The sequence below is a fragment of the Trachinotus anak genome, unplaced genomic scaffold (genome assembly GCF_046630095.1).
Source record: "Trachinotus anak isolate AG129_WGS33_773 ecotype Australia unplaced genomic scaffold, CSIRO_AGI_Tana_v1 ptg000014l, whole genome shotgun sequence".
NCBI lineage: Eukaryota > Metazoa > Chordata > Actinopteri > Carangiformes > Carangidae > Trachinotus > Trachinotus anak.
The window spans coordinates 15,226,565-15,247,044 of NW_027273865.1; the positions used below are offsets into that span (position 1 = coordinate 15,226,565).

General features: G+C 39.2%; 3 protein-coding genes across 5 annotated transcripts in view; 2 read left to right on the forward strand and 1 right to left on the reverse strand.

The window, feature by feature from the left end:
- Nucleotides 1–5,482, forward strand: part of rsrc1 (arginine/serine-rich coiled-coil 1) — a 114,630-nt gene extending 109,148 nt beyond the window's left edge. The window contains exons 8-10 of one of the 2 annotated variants that reach the window (XM_071495935.1): nucleotides 240–346; nucleotides 3,125–3,232; nucleotides 4,958–5,482. In XM_071495935.1, the coding sequence (XP_071352036.1) occupies nucleotides 240–346; nucleotides 3,125–3,232; nucleotides 4,958–5,050 (308 nt within the window). In that variant the 3' untranslated portion in view covers nucleotides 5,051–5,482. The remainder of the gene's footprint in view (nucleotides 1–239; nucleotides 347–3,124; nucleotides 3,233–4,957) is intronic. The other variant, XM_071495936.1, reaches the window with a different exon arrangement.
- A 1,188-nt stretch (nucleotides 5,483–6,670) lies between these two features.
- On the forward strand, nucleotides 6,671–17,028 carry mlf1 (myeloid leukemia factor 1). 2 transcript variants are annotated; one of them, XM_071495933.1, is made up of 8 exons: nucleotides 6,671–6,827; nucleotides 7,902–8,064; nucleotides 11,418–11,462; nucleotides 13,488–13,571; nucleotides 13,700–13,828; nucleotides 14,016–14,175; nucleotides 15,422–15,560; nucleotides 15,765–17,028. In XM_071495933.1, the coding sequence occupies exons 1-8, from the start codon at nucleotides 6,781–6,783 to the stop codon at nucleotides 15,829–15,831; spliced, it is 834 nt and encodes a 277-aa protein (XP_071352034.1). In that variant the 5' UTR covers nucleotides 6,671–6,780; the 3' UTR covers nucleotides 15,832–17,028. The 2 variants fall into 2 exon arrangements, with proteins under 2 accessions (XP_071352034.1, XP_071352035.1); XM_071495934.1 differs by lacking the exon at nucleotides 11,418–11,462.
- A 1,235-nt stretch (nucleotides 17,029–18,263) lies between these two features.
- Nucleotides 18,264–19,788, reverse strand: med29 (mediator complex subunit 29). The gene is made up of 4 exons (XM_071496226.1): nucleotides 19,601–19,788; nucleotides 19,388–19,446; nucleotides 19,212–19,296; nucleotides 18,264–18,830 (listed from the first exon to the last, which is right to left on the reverse strand). Exons 1-4 carry the CDS (start codon nucleotides 19,757–19,759, stop codon nucleotides 18,603–18,605), a joined length of 531 nt encoding a protein of 176 aa, XP_071352327.1. The 5' UTR covers nucleotides 19,760–19,788; the 3' UTR covers nucleotides 18,264–18,602.
- Between the last annotated feature and the right edge of the window lie 692 nt (nucleotides 19,789–20,480).

Below are 20,480 nucleotides of genomic sequence, written 5' to 3' on the forward strand. Positions count from 1 at the left end.
TAGCAAGAGTTCTTTTCATGGAAGCCAGGATTAAACTAGGGGAATATCAGATATTTCATATTGCAAGTGTCAAATAACATTATACACAGAGAGACCATACAATCAACTAAGCCTAGTCCAAATGAAATCTGGTGCCTTTCAGAACATGACAAGGGAAGGCTGACCCTCTGTGTGTCTGTGTTCATATGTGTGTGTGCCTGCTTTTGTTCATAGCTTCCCTTCTGTGTAACGTGTTTCAGAGGGAACTTCTCTGGAGGAGCAAGTGCGAAGGATAAAGGACATTGAGGCCATCGAGAGTGATTCTTTTGTTCCTCAGGCTTTCAAATCATCCAGGGATGATATAAAGGTGCGTTCTGTCTCTCTTTCTCCCCTTTCCCCTCACTCTCTCCATCTTTTCACTCTGTCTCTTATTGAATTTCCCTCTCTGCAATGCTCTGCCGTCTGTCCAGAGACAGCCCAGACCAAATCAAACATTCCCATTCAGCGCCGTTTGTTCCGACCTGAGACGGTTTCATCAGACGCTCCACTGTTCACCGCCTCCAAAGCAACAGCACCCACACAAAAGCCACAGCAGGCAACAGCCATCCTCTGTCTCTCTCTCCCCCCTCTGGTTGTGCAGATGCAGACAAAACACAGAAGTCATTATTGAAATGTTGCTGTCTCTGAAGGAGCAGGAATTAGATTTGTTGGGGCTCGTGGCTGTTTTGAAAAGATAGGCGACAACATGTGACAGCAGACCTACACAGACTTTTGGGACACGTCTCGGTGAGTCTGACAAAGGTCAAGACCTGTGTGGCTGCAGCTTGGACTGTACTAATTCAGTCTGTCCTGGCCTGCACATACTGCACAGATTGCATACGCACAGTTTACTAGGCCTTCTCTTTCTCAGTCTAAAGCCACATTGACACGTTGATCCCCCAACTTTACTAGATTCAGTTATTAGTGAGGTTGTAGCTTTCATTGTTCACACCTACAGTGGATCTCCTGTCTGGGAAATATTACCTGTCAAGTGTGTTCTGACATTAGATTTATACTGTAAAATCACCCCATAAAACATAATAGAAAGAACAATCGAATATTAAAAAAAAAAAAATTCAAATTCTAAAGAAAATGCTATTTGAACTACAACAAAGGAACACAGTTCTGTAGTATTTTAATCAGTTTCTTTTTTATGCACAGACGTACTTTAATGATAGACAGTTTTTATTGCAGGTCTTCACTGGTTTTCAGATTAATCTCTTGGGTATCGTCCATGTCATTAGTCAAATATTAAATGTAAACATATGTAAACATTGACTACCCTATAACATGCATCTTTGGGTCATTTATAACTGTTAATTAAACAAACCTTTTTAATGAAATAGTGTCAAAATAACATAATAGGATTGCCCATTTGAGCATCTTATTTTCTGAGAATAAATGCTTATAAAGTTTATGTGGTTTTAGTATTGATGACCATTTAGCTATGAGTTGTGACTGGATGATTTTAATGAGGAGAACCCTATGAAACCTTTAGTGTCTGTCACAGTACTGTATCTTTTTTCTATTTTAAGCAAGCTAGATTCTTTATAAATGTATATTCAGCATATCATTCCCCAGAATTATAATAACCAGTTATGCTATCTGATATTTGGCACATCACCATACTTATTAGCTAGTGTGTTTTATATCCCACTCATTTTTTGTATCCTGCCAAATGAATTTTAAATAGGTTTTTCCAACTGGGTAAACATTTGCTCTGAGGCTGGTATTAGGCGTGTTTGAAACATGAATGGACTTGGCAAAGTATTCATTTTGTTATTTCTTCTTCATCAAGTACAACAAGGCGAATGGGCCATCCGTCCAAATATGGGTCTTATTATAGCTTTAAGTCATACCTCTAGGGATGGAGGACGTATCATTCTAAGTATCATATTTCCTGCTATCAGCTCTGACTCTACAGATGGCAGCATAAGGGGGGCAGAGAGCCTTCATCTTAACTTAAAGCCGTTTTGAGAAGAAATCCTTTGGCTGTAAAAAAAAAAAAAAAATGTGGATAATGTTGCTCTTCAACTGACAAAGCTAAACTGTCACAAAGCTGATTCTGCCAAGCGTTTGAATATTTTCATATTTACAAGTTGTAGCTTCAGCAATCACCAACATGAAGAAGACCTTATACACTTCAGCTAATCTGAAGCCAGGCCTCTCACACTGCAGTTGCTGGTTTAGCCCAAAAAGAATCACTCACACAAAACTGAAGCTAAAAGACAAGAAAGGGGAAATACAGTTTATTGCTGATTGTCTTATGTTTTCTCACATACACAGACAGATGAATGAGGTGAGATATGCCTCCTGTCCACCAGTTTACTGCATGGGCCAATCTTTCACTGCCATCTGTTGGACAAATGTCATATTGCTTTTCACAATTCCTTTACGTGTCCCATTCCAGAGAAGAATATATAGTATGTAATATATGGCAATGTTTATTGCCTTTAGCATATTTTCAGTGCTTGAAATCAGTGTACATGCTTGTTTTCAAGACATCCATCAAGCTGGAAAGCAAAATATTTTCCAAAAATGTATTACTTTTTTGTTCTCCAAGGTCTTTCTACAGCTGTTCACAATATATTCAAATGTTTTGCGGCCATGAGTAGCGCCTCCATTTCCTTTTGCTTTGTGGGACATTTGCATACAGTACCAGTCAAAAGTTTGGACGAATGGAAAATGTGTCCAAACTTTTGACAGGTGCTGTATATCAGCAGCACACTCGAAACCACAATCAGAAGTTTTTAGTATGCATTTTAGATTATTATTATGTATTATAGAATTGGGAAACAGATGTTATCATTTTGAGGGTGAGAGATGTTTGTCTTCTTTTGCACATACCATTTATGTGGTAATTTGACAACACTGCAAACAGTAAAATCATGTTGCTTTGGTTAATATATTCTTACATGGGTTTCTTTTTCAAAAATGTTTCTTTCACAATTTATTAGTTGCATCTATCATTTATACGCTTATCTTTAATAATATCTGTGTTATAGTATGTGTTTTGGTACCTTAAAACCTATTTAAATACTTGAACGTGCTCATTTTAATTTGAGTGTGACATTTTTGAATGTTTTGTGTATTTTTGTGTGTACAGACCGAGCCAGCTGAGGTGAAGCAGGAGTCAGAGAGGGCAGATTCTCAGGATGTCACGCTTCCCATATCCATAGTCTATAACGACAGTGACACGCTTGCCCATCCCAGTGTAAGTTCTCACCTGGAAAACCTTTTCATTGTAAGGTTTAGATTTTTCTGTTTGCCTCAATATCACACCAGGCTGTCCTGAAGTTCTATGACAGACTTTTTAAAACCCTCTGAGCCTAGAATCACTCTCCAACCCTCAGGCATAGCTGAAGTTGATCTCGCTTCTTTTGATTTTATCTTTTGGTACCATCTTGTTTTTACAAGTATGGTTCTTGCCTTTATTGATTTTTAGACAAACTTTGTAAACCTTTTCTTTTAAAAATACAAACACTATCCTCACTATTTACACCACTTTTGGATCTTCTGATTCTGTGCATTGTATCACATAGGACACTGCAGTATAGCAGATTATAACCTCCTAACATCACCTCCTCCCGTGCCTGCAGACCAATGATGAAAAACTAGAAGGAAAACTTTAAACTCCAATAACGCTCCCTGGGGCTTCCCAGTCATCTATCTCCACTGGGGAAACTAAGTTATGCACTGACGTATGCAGATAACCCCCTTACAAACACACACACTCTTACATACACACACTACCCCCCAGTGCACACACATCCACAACCTCAGACAGGCTGATGTATGGTAGCAATATGCCCCAGGCGGGCCCCGGCCCCAGCTCCAGCTCCAGCTCCACTTCCAATTAGAACAGATGAGTCCCATTAGCCCAGCCCAGATACTGTCATCCCACACACACAGCCTCATTAGCACCATGACACCAGTGCGGGGCTGACAGACAAGAACTCACTGGTGTTGAATCTAACACACAGATAACATGCAGTGCAGCTGTAAGCAGCGTAGGTTAAGAATGAAGGATTGACGTGGCCGGGGTTGCTCTACAATCTGCATAATAATAGACATGTATCATCACATAGATGTACAATATATACACATAGCCAGCATGTCAACGTTATCTCTCACCCTCACACAAGTACACACAGTGAATATAGAAACGATCTTCTGATTTTTTTTTTCCTGTGTCTCGGTGCTTTGCTTCTCAGTCTCATAGTCATTATGTTTCTTTCTAATAAACAGATGCCTTCATTCATCAGACACTTGCAGCAGCAGTTTTATAGCCCTCTTACAATCAATATCATTACTGCTGGTGATGTACTACCGCGAATACAAGTCACATGTGTAGGGCCTTTCTGTCACCAGTCTAACACACTTCTAGGCCCGCAGCAATAGTTGAGTTGTAAAATAAAGGCTTTTCTCCTGTGCATTTTAAAGTCGGTAGATAAGAAAAGACAAAGATGACATGTACGATACCTCAGACTTCACTCATCCCATTGCTGTGACTCCACAATGGAGATCACATGGGTGTCAGTGGGCAGTACTGACAGCTCTGTGCCAGGCTCATAAATGTACAAGGAAACATCCTTCATTTCTGCCATATTCTAGATGTGGGAGCTTTAGGAAGGTAGGCCGTAACACTACAGTTACAATCACTGTCATCAGAAGATGGTAATGACTGAAGTGTGCAGTAGACTGTGTCCAAAGTGTCCAAACTTTTGACAGGTACTGTAGATAGAGATATAAATACATGCATAGATAGATAGGAATTCTTATGGACATTTTTCATTGTCTTCTAATTTTTGTGAAGACCAACATTTAGGTTTTTTTTATACATGCACATACCAGAAATAGTTTTTCTTTTATGATTTTCTTTAGACTCAGAGTTGAAGCTGTCTGCCCATTAACGTGTCCTCTGTACGTTGTCCTGCAGTTGTTCATGGACAAGGAGAAAGCAGAGGAGTTGTGGCTCAATCGACTGGTCTCGCTGCGACAGGAGAGGCTCATGGGAAGTCCTGTGACCTGAAAGACAACAAAAACCCAGGACATCCTTCCCGTTTGGTGGACACTTTCGATCCAGATCGACACCTCCTTCACTCATTCGAGTTTGCTTTTATCATGTCTCCATCCCCATCATATTCTGTCTGTCTTATTTTAGGGCATCATAACATTTCTTACTTTACTCATCAACTAATTTCTCTTGCTTGTTGTAAAACACTTGTGAGAATTTGAGCAAATGAAAAGTTTTTGGTCCTGATGTGCTTATTATTTTATTAAGGTTAATGCAATTGAGATAAACAATCTGCTGTTCTTTAATTGGCTTCATTTATTTTTAATGGAGAGCAAACAGTCAGATGAAGTGATAAGTTTTACCATGTAGCTGTAGCATTTGATACGTTTTTGTCTTTTGTAATCACCTCAGTGAATAAAGATGGCTGTGATTTTTTGTGTGTGTGTGTGTGCATGTGAAAACTGTCTTGTGCTTTTGTGGGTGAATTATGGAGATAAACTTGTTACACTTGTTATGTAAGATATCAGCGCTATCTTCAGACAGATATATATAAATGAGTTGCCCTGCCATACAGTAGTTTACTAAAAGCAGTCTTACTCATCCTGAGGTAACCTTATCTCTTTGGCCTGCGTCAGGATTGACATTAGACTGGAGTAAACATCTTCTCAGCTGCTCTAAACCTATGTTCTCTTAAATATTCATACTGTTGATTGATTTTGTTTGTGTTTATGCAGTGTTGTGTGGCAGTATGAGCAGGGATTCAAAGCAGTGTCAAGTCCACACTCCACCAGACCTATTTGTGGAACAGCCAGATGGTAAATCTATACTGAGTCTGGGACACTGTGTTTCACTCCAGCACTCTCCAAATAGTCAGTGTTGTAATGAAATAATGAATCAGAGTGTATAAATGATTTGCTAAGGCAAGCACACAAGTTAAAGTTTGCGGTGTAAGAGCTCGCTTGGAGTGAGTGAGATTTGTGTGTATGCCCTCCTCACATGTGTCGAGTGTCGGTCCCAAATGTCTTCTCACCCTAGAATTAGAATCACTTAGGAAACAAAAGTGTAGTAATTTAACCCTGGAGAACATCACATGATTTCTTCTTCATGTTAAAGGATTGGCTCAAAACACAGTCCTTGTTCTGTCTAAAAAAATATATATTTAATTATAATATATATATTACAAAGTTTTTAATTGAGCCAATGAGTCAGACAAAGTAAGTCATCATCTTCCGATGTTAGTCTTTTTAGTACACAGCTCCCCACCTTGTTCTTTCCCCAGTGTTGAGTTGCGGTGGAGGAATAGTATCCTGATTATCCTTGGGAGGATTTTTTTGTGAATGTATTCTCTGAAGCCCATCGATATTCCTCCAGTTACGAACCGGTGCAAGCTGCATTATAGGTTACAACTGTCCTGTGAGGGCATGTTGGGTAAACACACTGCTAGTTTTTGCGGCGATACGCACAAGCAAGATGAGAAAATTGTAGTTTTCCAAGAAATTTCTAGAGTGCCGTTGCCATGGCAGCCAACCACAACATACAGCCCGCGGATAGCAGCGTTCGAAGCTCCGAATAACCAGCCAATCAGAGTGCCGGATTCTCGTCACATGGCCGTTGACAGAGTGGTTCTAAATGACTTTGAATTCCACAGCCTCCATAGTAACGGTACCGAGGCTAAGCGACGGAGCCTGGACACCTGTGGCGGACACGGGATTATTTTTTTTTTTACAGCTTCAAAATCCGCGGAAATGTTCAACAGTAATTTCAGGGACCTTGATGAGGATCCGTTCCTCTCGTAAGTAGCAGAAATTTGTTGTGTTAAATCTATAAACTGTCATTAAGAATGTTTAGTTTGTAATTAAGGTTATCAGGTTTCGTCTGCGCAATGCATCAGTTAAACTAATCCTGGAAGCCGGTTATCAAGGAGACAAAAAAACAATAACAATAATGTTAACGTGGAAAGCTAACGTTATTATGTTTAAGTTAAAGAGTGAATGGCTGCTGATTTATTTATTTATTTATTTATTCTGTTAAAACGGGACAACGACAGATGTCAGACTTAGCTTACCTCTGCCTGACTGACACTCTCAACTCGTTTGTTTAACACTAGATTTGTAACGTGAAATAATAAAACGTGGTCTCCTAAACATATCATGTTACCACCTCACTACATCGAGCAAACTTAAGAGTGTCTCTGTCATATCTGTAATCTGTTCATCTATATTTAATTTCAACTGAAGCGTTTGGATTTAAAGCACAGGTGCATTAACCGCTCAGTTACGTTTTAATCAAACCTTTACATGTAGGTAAGGACACAGACTTGTGTGTGATTTAATATTTTGAAAAGTAGTCTTAAAAGGTAAATAAAAATGCCAGGTGAGACTGTTACTTTATTATTGTGTGTCCTTCCATGAACTTTAAATTTTATTTCGGTTTGTAGCAATCTAGGAAAGAAATAAAAAGTACAGTTTTTAGAAACAGCTCCCAGTACAGTTTAGAGAAAGTTATTGACTGACACGATGTGCTGCAGTCACTCTGGCATACTGCATGAGTGAACACCTGCTGAGTTAGTGTGGCCACACTTGACCAAGGCAAGTGTAAGGGTGGCCGGAATTATTTTAGGGGTGCTTCTTATTTCATGTGTTCATTGAAAATTTTATCTTTTATGATCTCCAAGCTGGCATAAGATATGTGAGTCATTCTCAAATATTGGAATTGAGTGCTTATTGTAAAGACAATTTTTTAAAATAATTTTTAAAAAATCTCAAAGGATTATTGTAATGGTTTGCAGTTGTTGGCATCATCTTTCAGAGTTGCTTAGAATTTCTGAGTTTACATTGTCCTTTCTCTTCTCCTGCCTCTCCAATAGGGATCCATTCCGGGCTCACAGGGAACATATGCGGCAGATGATGCGTAGCTTCTCTGAGCCATTCGGGGGGCCAATAATGCCCAGTATAATGGATGGGAGAAGCCGTGGTCACGACATGGCAGAATATCCTAGCTCATCCGTGGGGCTGAGGGATGAGCACAGGGTGAGGACATGCATTTCGAGAAGCACTCATTTTACTATGTTGAGTTGTACACAAGTAATAGTTTCAAGCAATAGGCAGTAAAGCTCTACCAAGCGCATTACAGTATCCATTTGTGTATATATACAAAACTGACTAACCTACATATACATCTGTGTGGGATGAAGCCCCACCTTCAGCAGATTGCTCATACACCTGATGACTCTCTCTGTCCACTGCTCATGAGTTTATAGCCACAGTTGATAAGTGTTTGGAGGAAGTGCTAAGTTTACTAAGGTTATAGTGGAGGCTGGCCACTGGCAGCGTAACTAGAGCACCACTCAAAGAGGTATGGGGCCATGTGAGTCTCTGGTTTAGAGGAAGGGCAACCCCCTTGGCCTCTCTGGACAGTTATATCTAGCCCTGAGGAGTCCTATTTTTAGTGCATTGTTCCACTGACACACTGCTTTCTTGCAAATACACATACAGACTTCTTTAACACTTGCACCAACAGGACCCCAGCGAATTGTGCTTTGCTCTGCTAAAATGAGCTGCTGCTGAAAATAACTGTTTATTTTGATATGATTCTAGTTGGCCTAGTTGTCATGTTAACTTAAAATATAGTTTGTCTTCGAATATAACTGCTTCTCTATAAGTCTTTGATTTTCGCACAGAATAAGGCTGGAAAAGGCTGTGGATTTGCAATATGTGCTCAAAGTATGATGGTTAGAAAGTACTCCCGGACCAGTTGTTTGCTCTGGAACATTTTGATATTAATTGTGCAGACTTGCAAGGAAAAGGCCGGTAGGCAGCTCTGGTCTGCCATATTGCACCCGTTAACCTTTCCCAGATCACCCCCTCCACTGCTTATTTATCCCTGCTAAGTCAAATTTAGTCCCTGTCACCTGCTTTAATCCCACTACCTCATGAGAGCCTGTATATTTATCCTTGATAATGACTTTCATCAGAAGCCTGGCCTCAATAGCCAGCAACCTGCTTTCTCTTTATTTGCATCATTATATTTACTAGCTAATGCCAGCTGAGGAGGGGCCCGGAGCACTTGACTAATGACCTCAGTGACAGCGGGTGAAATGGAGATACACTGTAAAATCTCCATGTGAACAAATTATTGAATCTAATATTAGGAGTAACATTCTGTTATGCTTCAAGATTTCTATTGCCTATTGGTCCCTAAACTGCTTTTTGTTAACAGTCACAAACAATAAACAGAGAATCCACAGTATGAGATACATGGAATTACTACTATCTGAATTACCATAACGTTCCAGAGATTCTATCACAGTTCTAACACATTGATCTTTTTCACATTTGTGTTTTAGTTTTTGTTTTTTTTTTATTGAATTTTTATTGGCCTTCTTAACATAATTATGCAAACACAATTATCAAGGGAAATCAAAAGAAAGCGCTACACACCAAGCCCCACAGGACTGATTCTTATCTTAGAAGATAAGGATCAGTCTTGCGGTGCCCAGCAGTGGTCAGAGGGCTGTAGCTCTGGTGCTGTGTTGTTGGCTTTGTAAAGGCATGCGTGTGGATGTCATGGACACTCTGTTTTCTCATTGTTGCTCTTTTGGTCCATCTGTTTCGCAGAACGTGCCTTGGCAGTGCTGGTGCATTAGCAGCTAGATGACAGACAGCTCACTCTCATACTGCTCTCCAATATCACAGGCACAAATGTTCACACAAAAATACATACATAAACACACACAGAGTATTAAAACATACTCACCAGCACAATTACACAGAGTCACAGCATGCAAAATAGGCGCACTGGCATGCACATACACACACTGAAATGCACACACACATTGGCCACATAATGCTGAAAGTCTTGTTCTTCTTGTATTAGCTTGCTAAGCATTAGATTCCCACTGGGAAAATAAGCCCTGTCTTACCCTCCAAGCCTGCTATGGGTGCTCACATTTCCAGTCTCTTGCCAATATCCACTACCTGGTTCTTATCATCTTTCAGCATGTTCATTCATCTGGGCACTTGTTTATAAAAGTACTGTTGAATGACAGTCAGACATCAATATATGTTAGATGTGCTTTCTTTGATTCCGTGGTTTGTACTGAGCAAGACTGGTGGCTGTAGGTAGAGCTGATATTATCTTTGTTGTAGATTTATGCCCTTTATGTCAGCGTTTCCTGCTCAGGAGGCAGTGTGAAATTCAGCAGTTCCTAAACCCCTTATTCACCTGCAGTAGCTTTAAAAAACATCAGTCACCACAACCAGATTCAGAACCTCCTTATTCTCTGTGGTACTCTGGTGTAAGAGCAAAATTTTTACAAAATGTCTCTGACTCCCTGGTGATGCATTTCCCTGGAACTATGCGTTTGCAGCACAACTTAACTTTTCCTTTTATGTATGAATCATATCTACAGTACATGTCCCCTATGGTTTAACCCCTAGCTCCCCCAGGAGCAGGAGCAGTCTGCCTCAGAGGGCACAGTGGCAGGTTCAGTATCAGATTGAGAGAGAGAGATAGAAAAAGAATGCCAATCTGCAGTAGTCCAGAAAGCCTAAAATAATGTGTTAAAGACTGCCCGGTCTACGTTGCTTATTTTGCACCCTCAATCTCTCCTCTACACAACCCCAGTCTAAATATAATGCTGGCAGATATGTAACTGGCATTTATTAGTTCATAGATGCCACTCTGGGATAAAATTGGCTGTGAGGCTTCATAGATGCTGGTCAGGAGCGTTTTACATCAGCTTGACCTTTGAAAAGAACTGAGAGAGCAGCCTTGGACTCTCCGACCCCCTGTTAGATCCCTGTCCTGGCTGGTCCACCCAGCCCACTGCAGCCTTCCTAGAATGAAGCTCAGTTTCAGTGTTAAACCCACGCTAATCTCTGGCAATGCGACCCAATTACACATGGAACACAAGTCATTCAACACCCCACTGATTATGCACAATACCCCTGCAAATCACACCCCCAAAAAATACACACATACATAGCGATGGCTGTTGAGATGCTTATCCAGGGCCGCCAGGTCATAAACACCTGCGGTTTTGGCCAAGAGAACACAGGGTCTGACTGAAGGCTGCAGGCTGCTCCCTCCTCACTGACCTGTCACTCCTCGGTGCCTGCACTCCCAGAGGGTTCATGGCCTTGAAGGGTCGTGTTTAAGGTCATGTGGAGAGCTCTTTGTAGCTATGTCAAGGGCTTAGTGACCAATGTAAAACAACCTCACAACTTAACTGGCAACAACCTCAACAAACATGTAAAAAGTCTACGTGATTTGAGTGTGTGTGTGTTTGAATGATTGTGTAAGTGCCATATTGTGTGAGTACCATGCTATACAAATACAATACTATGCTGTGTTGCTAAAATGTTATTGTTTAAATCCTCAGGATATGAGCCGGTCATTGTTGCCTTTTGGCAGTACTGACAGCACGGTCAGTAGAGTCCTCTCATGTCCAACGACACTATCATATGAATTTCTCATTTAAAGTCATACTGACCAAGTGCATGCTCTAACTCTATAACTGACTCTACCCATTAATATTTGACTCGAAGCAGTCAGTAAAGTGGTCACAGTGTTTCCAATACATCAACTCCAAATTTACAACATTACGCCAATCCATGTACACAATACTGTGTTATTTCTCATCATCATATTGCCAGCAAAGCACTATTTATCTCAAAACATTGAACAGTGTATATACTAAAGCATTTTCTTTCTACAGAGACTATGGGTGAAGTAGTAAATATTATATTTCCCAGAAAATGTATCAATTGATTACATAGTGATTGATATGGGAATAGAGAACACCCAAACACGACATCCAACATTAAGTCAAACTTCTTACATAAAGCAGATGTTTTCATCAAGATATAAACAGTATTTTTTACTCAGCTGAAGGAAAGATAAGGGATCCAAATTAAATTGAAAGAATAGCCTCCAATGGATCTACCTGTTTGATGTAATTGGCCAATCTTTACCCAATATCAGGATTTTTTACAGGTACTAGACAAGTCAGGCAATTTGAAGTACCTGCCCTCATTGTTTTTTTGGTTTTTTTTTAAAGGGGCCAAAATTGCTTTACAAGTATATATCTTTCCCGCATACTGTATAATGGGACATTAAGTTTAAGTGTGAAACATATAGATCACATTATATAACTATCATGAGAATAACAAGTCATTCTCGTGGAAACACTGTGCCCAGAATGTGGAATGACCAGTTGGTTGTTTTCTCAGGTTTACACAATCTAATATGTACTGTTGTCAACTGCAACGTGATCACTCTAGTTCTTTTGACAAGCTGAAGATGATTTGTAGATGAAAAAGTTACAGTGATACAATCATAGTGATCTGCAGTGCCTGGCTGCACCCTTACAGCATAAGAACATCTGAGGTATCTAATGTCAGTAAAATTTGAATGTGTGGTGATTTAAGGTGTCTCATAGCAGCATGCATGACTGACTAAAGTGGTGTACACTGTCCTTCTCAACCACCGGGGCTGAAAAATTAAGCCAACACAGAAATGCTAAAAACTGCAGTTCTTTGAATGACCGCTTGAGACTGGCTCCAAAAGCAAGTCGGTCCCCATAGATTCCTATGTTAAATTTTACAGCAGAAATCAACATGTTTACTGGCTGGATAAAAAACTATTTTTCTCTCTACAGCTAATATTCTCCTTCATGACAACTGTATGGGGCGTGAATTTTTATATAACTCACCTGTTTAAATTTTATTAAGGCTTAAACTTATGCATAATTGAGGGCATGCTGTTATAAATGACAGTTGGGAGGCCAAACCAAAGTCTCAGCTCCACACACGCCCCACCTCATTGCCCATTTTTGGGCAATGAGGTGGAGTTAGGTGTAGTCTGGCACTGCCAAGATGGTAACAGCAGAGCAGCTCACTGAGCTAAACAAAAAAAAAAAACAAAAACACCTGTGGGGTCAGAAACCTGTGGGTGACGTCACTACTATGTCCATCTTTATTTACAGTCTATGGTTTTTCCTGGCTCAAAATGAAACACCTCAATGTTACTGAAGCACAGAAGCACTTACATTAAGTTTTTTGTACTTATATAATAATGATAATTTTTAACAAATATTACAAGCAATATTTTTCCAGATTATTTTATCAGTTAAATACCCTGCAATTTGTTGTCAATTACTAATATTACAAGCAATATTTTTCCAGATTATTTTATCAGTTAAATACCCTGCAATTTGTTGTCAATTACTGACAACATGGTGAGGTTTTTTTTAAAGCAGCACAGAGTTGGAGCACAGTTGGCCACCCTTTAAACCCCTAAACAAAGACATAAACACCATGTGTGTTTGCATGCTGGACTTGGTTTCTAATTTTGCTGTGTACTGTATGTCACTAGCTCACATATGGTGGAGTGATAAAATGTGAATGTCCCAGTTGTAGCCTTTGGCTATTCTTTTCTTGTGTTTGTGCAGGACATGATGAGGAACCCTTTCAGCATGTTTGACAACATTATGTCCAATATGAGAAACAGGATGCAAGAGATGCACCAAAACTCTGTAAGTTTATTCTTGATGATTTTGTGTTCTCTTCCTTTTGTTTGGCTGCTTACTCAGACTGTTATGGTACATAAAGTGTAATTTCTTAACATCATGAGTTTGTGTGTGTGTGCATGTGTGTTTTTCAGGAGAACATGCCCACAGATTCAAACACCCACTCATTCAGCTCTTCATCAGTCATGACATATTCAAAGGTTGGAAATGAGCCTCCTAAGGTCTTCCAGGCGACCACGTCAACACGCCGTGCCCCTGGAGGGGTAAGTATCCATCAGATGTGCTACTGTATTATATCACAGTACATAATAGCACAGTTCAATACACTGAGCTTGGAGAAGTATAACTGTGGAAGAATCACTTAGTCTATCCTTCCTGAGTGATCATGATAATAACTGTTCTCACAGTGGCTCTGTTCTTCCAAACATATTAATGATGTTTTATCACCAGATCAAGGAGACCCGGCGAGCAGTTAAAGACTCCGAGAGCGGTCTCGAGAAGATGTCAATTGGTCACCACATTCAGGACAAGGGACATGTTGTTGAGAAGAAATACAACAAGAAAACAGGAGAGAAGGAGTTCATCCAGGACTTTCAGAATATGGATGAATGTACGTTGAATCGATCAAGAGCATTGGCTACACACAGTTGCTCCATAAATGTAGAGGGCCCAGCCATATTTGTTGCACTATTCAAGAATGTGAATACATGAAAGAGCCATTTCAGAGATCATTCTGGATGAAACCTGACATTGCAGTTTCTCATTTTGACAATTATGCAGAATGATTCACTATATTTTAAAACCAGGACCATCTTTGGCCCTTCAGCATTTCCCATATGTCTAACTCACTCAGTGGAGTAGTGTGTGGTAGAGATGAAACAGTTACCAGTAAAAATGCCAGACAGTTAGTATTACAATTTAAATTACGTTAATGTTACTCGCGTTAGGTACTGTATTGCATCAGCCAGCAACAATCTCGCAGACGCATGCAGTGTGAGTTTGTTTTTTAGTCAGTCAAAATACGGCGGAAGGCAGTAGCCACCATCAGAGATTTTTCAGCCGTCTTTCTGTTTGTAGAGGACACACAACAAGCAATGTCATCACATGCACTTACAGAGCACACACACAGACAGAGAAACAGTGAGCTACTAGCTGCCGTGCAAACTGAATAAAATAGATCCGTTGGACCTCATAGCTGAGTTGGTGCCCCTGTCAGTGTTGGAGCCTCTGTGTGAGACGTTTTGGTTGGTGATTGTGTGTGTCTGAAATTTATTTCAGGGCTGCATCTTACTTTTTCATCCCTAAACACAGTGTACCAGTGGTGTTTCTGCTTTAACAGCACCGTGCTGGACAGGTGACATGTGTTCACAGTGTCTGTGTGCTCTGAAGACGTTACAAATTGTAAAATAATAAGAAAAATAATGCATTTGCTACTCCCTTGTACAGAGTGGGCATGCAGCAGGCAAACCCAAGACTGCTACTGGTCCCTTGTCCTCATCTGTGACATAGATGTACTGGCCATGTTATTACTTAAATGTTTAAATGCAAACAAAAAGTGCTGATAATTATTTATTTGTGGTTTTCTATTTTAAAACTTGGTGAGACTTATTACTTTTTGAACATTTTCAGCACATTCTAACAATACCGTGATAATAGTGATAACTGTGATCACGTTAAATTTTCATACTGTTTCATACTGTTTCATACATGTTCAGTGCTCACAGCACTGAACATGTATGATCTGATTTAACATAGGACAGCATTGTTGCACTCTAAGGTCTACTGTCTAGGTATTTCTAGGCCATCAATCCATAGCTAGAACGTTGCCTAATATGATCCTGATCCTCCACCCGCAGCTGAAGCACAGTCATTTGACGATGAGTGGCAGCAGAAGGTGTCTAACTTCCAACCATCTGGCCCCATGTCTCGCCTGGAGGAAGCCAGACCCCGTGCTGTTCGTTGGGCAGCCCTCACCGGTCCTGAGCAGGCCCAAAGGTCAGTATGATACGCTCAGCCCACATGTAGTGTTGATGACAGGCCAGAATCTGCAAATCAGGATCAAATGACAAACAAGTGGGAGACACTGATAGCAGACACATACAGTATGCTTTGTATCAGTGTATTGTTTTCATGTTATGATACTGCAATTACTTTAGCTTTTGAACTGTGATTATTTACTTTGTTTAATATCTTCCACAGAGACCAGTCAAAGGGCAAGGCTGAGGGTAAAAGCAACATGAAAGGCTCGGGCTCAACAAAGCAGTAAAACTATCTGTTTGTGTGCTTATTAAAGTATTTCAAACATCGTACAATACACTCTGGTGCTCTGTACCCACAGACACACACACACACACACACACACACACACATGTACACTGGTTTCATCAGCAAGATAGATAGAAATCAGAAGGCACTGACCCAGAGTCTGAAATATTAAAGAGACTATACATTTTACATTTCTGCTGCCTGTTTTCCAAAGCATACTGCACAATAAGAAAACAATTTGCTGAGAAATGAGACCTGCTTAAGATGGCTGCCCCATTACAATGGACATTTATTCTGCTGTTTCAGGGATCAAATTATTCCTCCCATGTCACTGTTAATATTTTGAATCTTAGCACAGTTTACGCTTGAGTTTAAAAACATAAAGATGGCAAAGCATATGAAGTTCAGGAAGGGACTAAAAAAATTGAAATTCCTGTGCTATGCTTGGAGAATGGTTCACAGGAATGTGAAATATACGTAATTTGTAGTGTGTTGGCCATAGAAGATACAAAACTTTAACCATATTAATGCTTTTTATACACTCATAAGAACATTACAATAAAGGTACAAAGGCTCCTTAACCCTTCATATCAACCACGAAACTAAAAGGGTCAATGGTGTTCCTGTGGTTGTAGTGATTGTTAAACGTATTGAAATAATCTCTGGCAATGGAAGAAATACATTAATATGTGAGGCCATAGATAATACTTACATCATGATACATTAACAGTCAAAGAGCATTTGATTTACATCATTTCGCACAAGATGAATAGAATTAGCTCTAGGTAAGGTATTCTGATGATGTCATCTGTTTCTCACATTCTGTCATTTTCATCCTGTAACAAGACACAAAATTAGTGAGTTATTGACTGTTTGAAATCCACTAATGCACTTAGACAATGTCTAAATTGTCTTTTTGTAATTATATTGTCTGGTACCTGATGTTCTAGATAAATGTATTATATCTGCTGTAATCTTTGTAAAAAGAAAAATAATACTCTTCCCTTTTTATATTGTTACTTTGCTTTCTGTTGTTTTTCATCGGATGAACTCTGTGCAGCACGGTACAAACTCTTGATAATGTCTGGATTATTCTCAATAATTCGAGCTTTGTTCTTGTATATTTGTTTTCAAGGTTTAAAAAAAATCCTGTGTCAACACGGACTATCGTCTGGAAATAAAAATGTGAAAATACGAAGATTAATCTGGTGTTTTGTTTTTAATCAGTCCCAAAGCAGGTTCACCTTAACATTCACTGAAAAGGAGAGAGTAACTGTTACTGAACAACTTTTACTTTTTGTATATTAGTGTAGGCCTTCAAGGGTTTCTGAGATTGTGAGCCTGCACTGTGATGAACCTCTTAGTGTGCCTATTTGGTAGTGACCCAGGGTAGTATTTTTGGATCTAAGCACTTGTCAGTAGCTCAGATTGGTCTGAGATGTAACACAGCTGCAAACCCACCAGGCTTCCCACTCACGTGCTTGTGTATCAAACTTCGTTAATCCCTTAGCTTCAACATATGATAGGATATCGAGGAGCCTCTGACCAATATATAACTCAACAAGGATCCAAGTGTAAGCTGTGCTCTCATTCAGTCCAAGAATACAGAGCACAGGAGCCATTGGTGATTAGTGTTATGTTTCCTTTCTCCTTAGTATGTTTATGTAACATGGAAGATGAGCCATTCAAAAGAACATCTCAGTGTGTTGAAAATTAACTCAGTGGTTAAACTTAACTCTCTCACTTGTCATGTGACTGGGGGAGGGTAAAATGGGTCATGCGTGGGAAAGAAAGGAATCATTAAAACTTGTAAAGAGACTTGTAAGTGTATGACTCTATGTGAAGAGACTGGACTATCTCTTAACAACACCTACCCTCTCAAAAAACTGTACTCTGTGTACTCTTTAAATTCCCCTAGGTGTTACCAGACTACTATTCTGTTGCCTCACTATACCAACAGCACTGCTTCAATAGGAGTTAAATACGATCCTTCTTTTACAAGATCCTCCAAGGATAAAGAAGTTGGCTATTACTCAATGCATGTGACTGTTTTTATTGAAAATACACTTTATTCTATTGCCCCTGTAAATTTTGAGTCTAACATTTTCTTCACTTTTACTACTCCTAGTGTTCAATCTTATTAAACTTTACTGCAGACAAATAAGATAAAATTGTCAAATTCAAACTGTATCGTAATTCACCTGAAAAAGTGAATACATTATTCTTTACAACTTTTATGGAACTAAAAAAAATTCAGCTGCAGATTTTCTTTTATAAGTCCCCATATCTTTTGTCACTACAGTACCTGCACAAACAACTAATGGAGTTTTCCTCTTATGAATCATGCTTTAAAATGATATTTTCATCATCAGTTAAAGATGTTCTTAATAGGACAGTCTTGTTTGTACATCTTAAATAATGAGGAAACATCAGTATCTGTAGAAAGACTTTAATGTTCAATACAAATAAGCTACAAAAGACCTGTGAACATTGGAGTGGCAAGTACAACTCTGCCACCACCTGCTGGTCATCTCAAAACATGACTTTTTGCTAGGAATATTTACACAGCGCTTACAAAAGAAACATAAATTAAAAAAAATAATAATAAAAAAAAAAAACTAAATACACAAGATCTTGAGAAATGAAACAGCATTTTGAGCAACACTGCACAAAACTGAGATCTGAATATGGAACAGCTCAAAATCTGAAGTCTGTCAACTTTCTCAAAACAGTCTCCAGATGCAGAGAAGAGTCGGAACAGTCAGTGCGAGTCTACATGATTCCCTGCGTCTGTCCCTTTCCTGCAATCTTCTTGGAACACTCCAGCAAAGCATTGTGGATATCTTTGGCACAGGAGATCTGAGACTTGATCATGCCGAGGTACTGGGCATAAGACATGGACTCCGTCTGCACTGTGTCTGGCTTGGTGGCCGTTGGGACCAGGTTGGGTGAATGTTTGGCGCTGTCGATGCTCTGAGAGAGGCACTCATATGCCAGTCGCTGCACAGGGGAGAGAAAACACTTAAAATGTGTAGTCCATTTTGAGTGTAGGTGTTGGATGTGTTACATGTGATACACAAAGATATGGGCCACATGTTAGGATTTTACTGATAACATTTGTTTGTTGAAGACAAGGTGGGGAAGTCTCAACAACAGATTCAAATACATGCATATTCTGTAAGGACTGCTCATGTTCAGCCTCATCTTGATGCTTTTCTTACCGTTATACCTTTACATCTACATCTTAGCATTTGGTTCTATCTTATTGAAAGGCTCCATTCATCTGTGTTCATCTAAATGTTTTTGAATATGTAACATGGAACATGTAATATGGAATCCATTAAGTACTCTATCTATCTATCTATCTATCTGTAGTCTTACCAAACACAGCTCCAGTTGATCGCAAAGGGCATAAAACTCCTCCAGGCTTTTGTCAAAACGCTGAACAGAGGCGTCGCTGCTTTTGCTAAAAACAGAAGAAACAACAGTCTCAGTGAAAATCAGAAACACCCTCTAAAGGAGCAGTGCTGTGAAGTTGCTCCAAACTGCCTACTCACATGCCGTTGTCAATGGCCGTGTTATGGGCCAAGTTAAGGGACGCAATCTTCATGACATTCTGAAAATGAAAAATATAGTAACATGTTCTGCTGTAGATCTTTAAATTTATTCATGAAACAACAATATTTGGACTGTGAAATCGTTGGCAACCCAACTTTAGCTATTCAGACCATCTTTGGGCATTTTTCGATTTCAGTTTTTAGCTCGATTACCTGCAGACTCTCCTTCAGCTGTGGAATAAGCATCTTAAATCTATGAACCGGATCGAAATCTTGCTGTTGACTCAACTGCTGCTGTTGTTGTATTGAAGTGGGCTGTTGTAATCCAGGTTGAGACATCGGTCCGCCGGGCTGCTGCTGTTGAGAAGCCATCTTGATCAGCACCGATTCACACGCCGGAAGAAAAGTAAAACATCCGGTGCAATGTTTTTCAATATAAAAGCATGTCTTGAACTACAAGGGCTTTCATGTTAATTTTTTTTTTTTTTTTTTGCAGGAATATTTCGTATTTATTGAACATGTTAAAATATGTGTCTCTCTGTGTATATATTTCCTTTGTAAATACAATGAAGCTTTTTTTTTCTTCAGCCCTATTATACCTTGCTCTTTTTTTTTCTCCTACAACCTATAAACAGTTTCTAATTTCATTCAATTTTAATTTAAATTCTTTATTTTATCATGTATTTCTGTGTGTAGCATCTACTAGGGGCTAGCACTGATTTTAACTGCACAATCATGCGTTGTAAAATTACAATAAAGTTGTCAGTTATGCCCCATAAATTATATATACTCCATGAGATAACGTTTCAAATGTTTGTTTATTACAAATATTCATTTAATAGTCATCTAAGCTAAGCAAAATATGAAGAAAGAATTACAGTCACAATAAAACTCAAATTCCCTTTAATTCAGTATCTTATCCACTTATTTGCTTGCACAGTAAAATTACAAATATTATATGTTATTTTACTTATGCCGTTGGGTAACTTCATTATAGACTTTGATGATTATTATGTTATTGAACGTTTTGTTTGTCTAAGTACTTTTGTTTGTCGTTAAGAATTTAATTTGTTTAATTTCATTTTTATTGGCT